The sequence below is a fragment of the Zea mays genome, chromosome 2 (genome assembly GCF_902167145.1).
Source record: "Zea mays cultivar B73 chromosome 2, Zm-B73-REFERENCE-NAM-5.0, whole genome shotgun sequence".
Classification (NCBI taxonomy): Eukaryota; Viridiplantae; Streptophyta; class Magnoliopsida; order Poales; family Poaceae; genus Zea; species Zea mays.
Window position 1 is genome coordinate 14,257,431 of NC_050097.1, and position 2,810 is coordinate 14,260,240.

At 51.4% G+C, this 2,810-nt stretch overlaps 1 protein-coding gene across 1 annotated transcript; it reads left to right on the plus strand.

The window, feature by feature from the left end:
* The first annotated feature begins 423 nt into the window (after nt 1-423).
* On the plus strand, nt 424-2,365 carry LOC103646009 (AT-hook motif nuclear-localized protein 23). Its single transcript, XM_008670748.4, has one exon. The coding sequence runs from the start codon at nt 1,058-1,060 to the stop codon at nt 1,985-1,987; it is 930 nt and encodes a 309-aa protein (XP_008668970.1). The 5' UTR covers nt 424-1,057; the 3' UTR covers nt 1,988-2,365.
* The last annotated feature ends 445 nt before the right edge of the window (nt 2,366-2,810 follow it).

Genomic DNA, 2,810 nt, shown 5'->3' on the forward strand with positions numbered 1-2,810 from the left:
ATGATAATTCTTATTGGGTCCATAGAGGTTTCCATAGGATACGTGTGTGTATACATGGACTTGTATTGTCATCCGTGAGTGTATATATGTATGTACATGAGCATTAGCTTTATGTAATTTGAAACAAAATACTATAAAAAAGCTTATGTTTTTTAAGGTAGGAAAAACAAAATTCTAGCAAGAAAAGACTAGACCTAACTGCAGGTGCAATTGATCCGAGCAGCATGCGCTACTAGCATGTGCGCCACCTGAGTGTATTCATGAACAACCTCCACACCGTTCGCGTTAACCAGGATTAGCGGTCCTAAACCAGATACGGGTTTAGGAACTTAACCCTGATTAATTAGCATAATCTTGCGATGAACAGTTGAACACGCTAAGCCATCGCTATCACAATATGCATCACATTTTGGCATCATAGTTCCTCCCGCCCGGTCGACCTATCTCTCTTTCTCCGATGCCTCCCTGGCCCTGTCACTATCATGTAGGACGCCTGCGAAACTGACTCGTGGGCCCGGAAATATCGTGGCCCACGTGTCAGTATTTGTAGCCTTACGTCCTTCTCCATACCTGCAAAGGATGCACAAGAATTTGTTCTCCCAGCTCTCTCCTCCACCCCCACATTATTTTATGTCGTGCACCTCCTCCTACTGGGTTGAAGAAGGCATCGAACTCGAACTCTTCTCTTCCCATCTTGTCTGCCTCCCGTGCCTCACCTTCTCCTCTATAGTTTCTTCCTTTCTCTTCTCCTTCCCTACCCTGCTCATAGCTCCCTGCAGCCCTATCGGTGTTCCTTCTCTTCTCCATGCAAGCTTTCTCTCCTTCGGGTTTTTAATTTCTTCCATGTTTGCTTCTTTCTGCATCCAAAAGCTTTTAAAACAGGCAGAACCATAAACAATCCCCTTGTTTAAAAATCATTGCTTCCTTTTCCAACACTTTCTTTTAACCTAAAAACAAAACACCACTCCGTTGCAATTGGAGTTTTTTTTTTGCTGCTTTTTCTGGTTTTAAAATTTTTGCTTGCTAGCTACATCAGTACATGAGCTAGCAGAAAAGCATGGCCGGCCTCGACCTCGGCACCGCTGCGACGCGCTACGTTCATCAGCTCCACCACCTCCACCCCGACCTCCAGCTGCAGCACAACTACGCCAAGCAGCCGGAGCCATCCGAGGACGACCCTAATGGCGGCGGCGGCGGCAACAGCAACAACGGCGGACCGTATGGTGAGCACGACGGCGGGTCGTCCTCATCCGGCCCAGCTGGAGATGCCCCCGGTGGCAGCGGCGGTAACGGGGAGATGGTAGTCCGCCGGCCCCGCGGACGCCCACCGGGCTCGAAGAATAAGCCGAAGCCGCCGGTGATCATCACGCGGGAGAGCGCCAATACGCTGCGCGCCCACATCCTGGAGGTGGCGAGCGGCTGCGACGTGTTCGAGAGTGTCTCCACGTATGCGCGCCGGCGGCAGCGTGGCGTCTGCGTGCTGAGCGGCAGCGGCGTCGTCACCAACGTGACGCTACGGCAGCCGTCGGCGCCCGCGGGCGCCGTGGTGACGCTGCACGGGAGGTTCGAGATCCTGTCGCTCTCGGGATCTTTCCTCCCGCCGCCGGCTCCCCCCGGCGCCACCAGCCTCACCATCTTCCTCGCGGGGGGCCAGGGGCAGGTGGTCGGTGGGAACGTCGTCGGTGCGCTCTACGCCGCAGGCCCCGTCATCGTCATCGCCGCGTCCTTCGCCAACGTCGCCTACGAGCGCCTCCCCCTGGAGGAGGAAGAGGCTCAGGCAGCGCCACCGGGCCTCCAGATGCAGCCACCCGGCGGTGGTGTCGATGGCGCTGGAGGCATGGGCGGTGGGCCGTTCCCTCCCGATCCGTCGGCGGCTGCCGGGCTGCCGTTCTTCAACCTGCCGCTCAACAACATGTCCGGTGGCGGGTCGCCGCTCCCGCCCGGTGCTGACGGCCATGGTTGGGCCGGTGCACGGCCGCCGTTCTGACAAGTCCATGATGAGCCGGTGGTGTAATTCAGGTTTGAGAGAACACGAAGATATCAAGAAGAAAGCAATGGACGGCACGATGGTTAAGGGCGGCTTGCAAAAGGTTAGCGCACGTATGCTAGCTTGCAAGGATATCATATCTATCTATTTCTATCTCGATCTCTGTACAACTCCGTAGTGCATGTTTGCTCGGTCGGTCTCTCTGATTTCGTGTTCTCAATCTCTTCTTTATTTTCTTTTTCTCCTCTCATGTGCCTCTTGAAATTTGATCTGTGATGTAACCTTGTCTTGAATTTTAATCTGTTTTTTAATAAGTAGTCTTCAAAAATTGTTCTCTAGGACTCGATGCGCAAGTGTGCTAATCGATGCTTCCATGCATGGGGTTCTTAGTTGTTATCTTTCCTATGGATGAGATATTAATATCTCCAACCAAATTGAGTTGAGAAAGTTAGCGTATCCTAGTGGCTTAAGCTGTCAGTTCTTTACTTTATCATCATGTAGCTGCTAGGTGTGTTGTGTGTGATGTGAATCTATACTTTCAGGTACAATTAATTGTTTTTGAGTTGTACAAAGGTGTTACATGCCTGTGTGTGCAACAACAATAATTAGTGACGCGTGCATACTATATATTATTTCTCGTATCATCAATCAGTTCCTTCTAAGTGTTTATTGTGGAGTTCTGGAACTGTTTCCTCACAAGTTACCACACAATTTTGTGCTCACACGTGTGCGTGCTTTGCCTTTGTTTAAACAACACGAAGCTAGTACTGAATTCAGCTATAGTAAATTGCATCTCGCAAAGCAAGCAGCTCATGGGGACTCC

What these genes read in the sequence shown, in the direction of transcription:
- LOC103646009 (XM_008670748.4), top strand. Translation starts at nt 1,058, where the DNA reads ATGGCCGGCCTCGACCTCGGCACCGCTGCGACGCGCTACGTTCATCAG.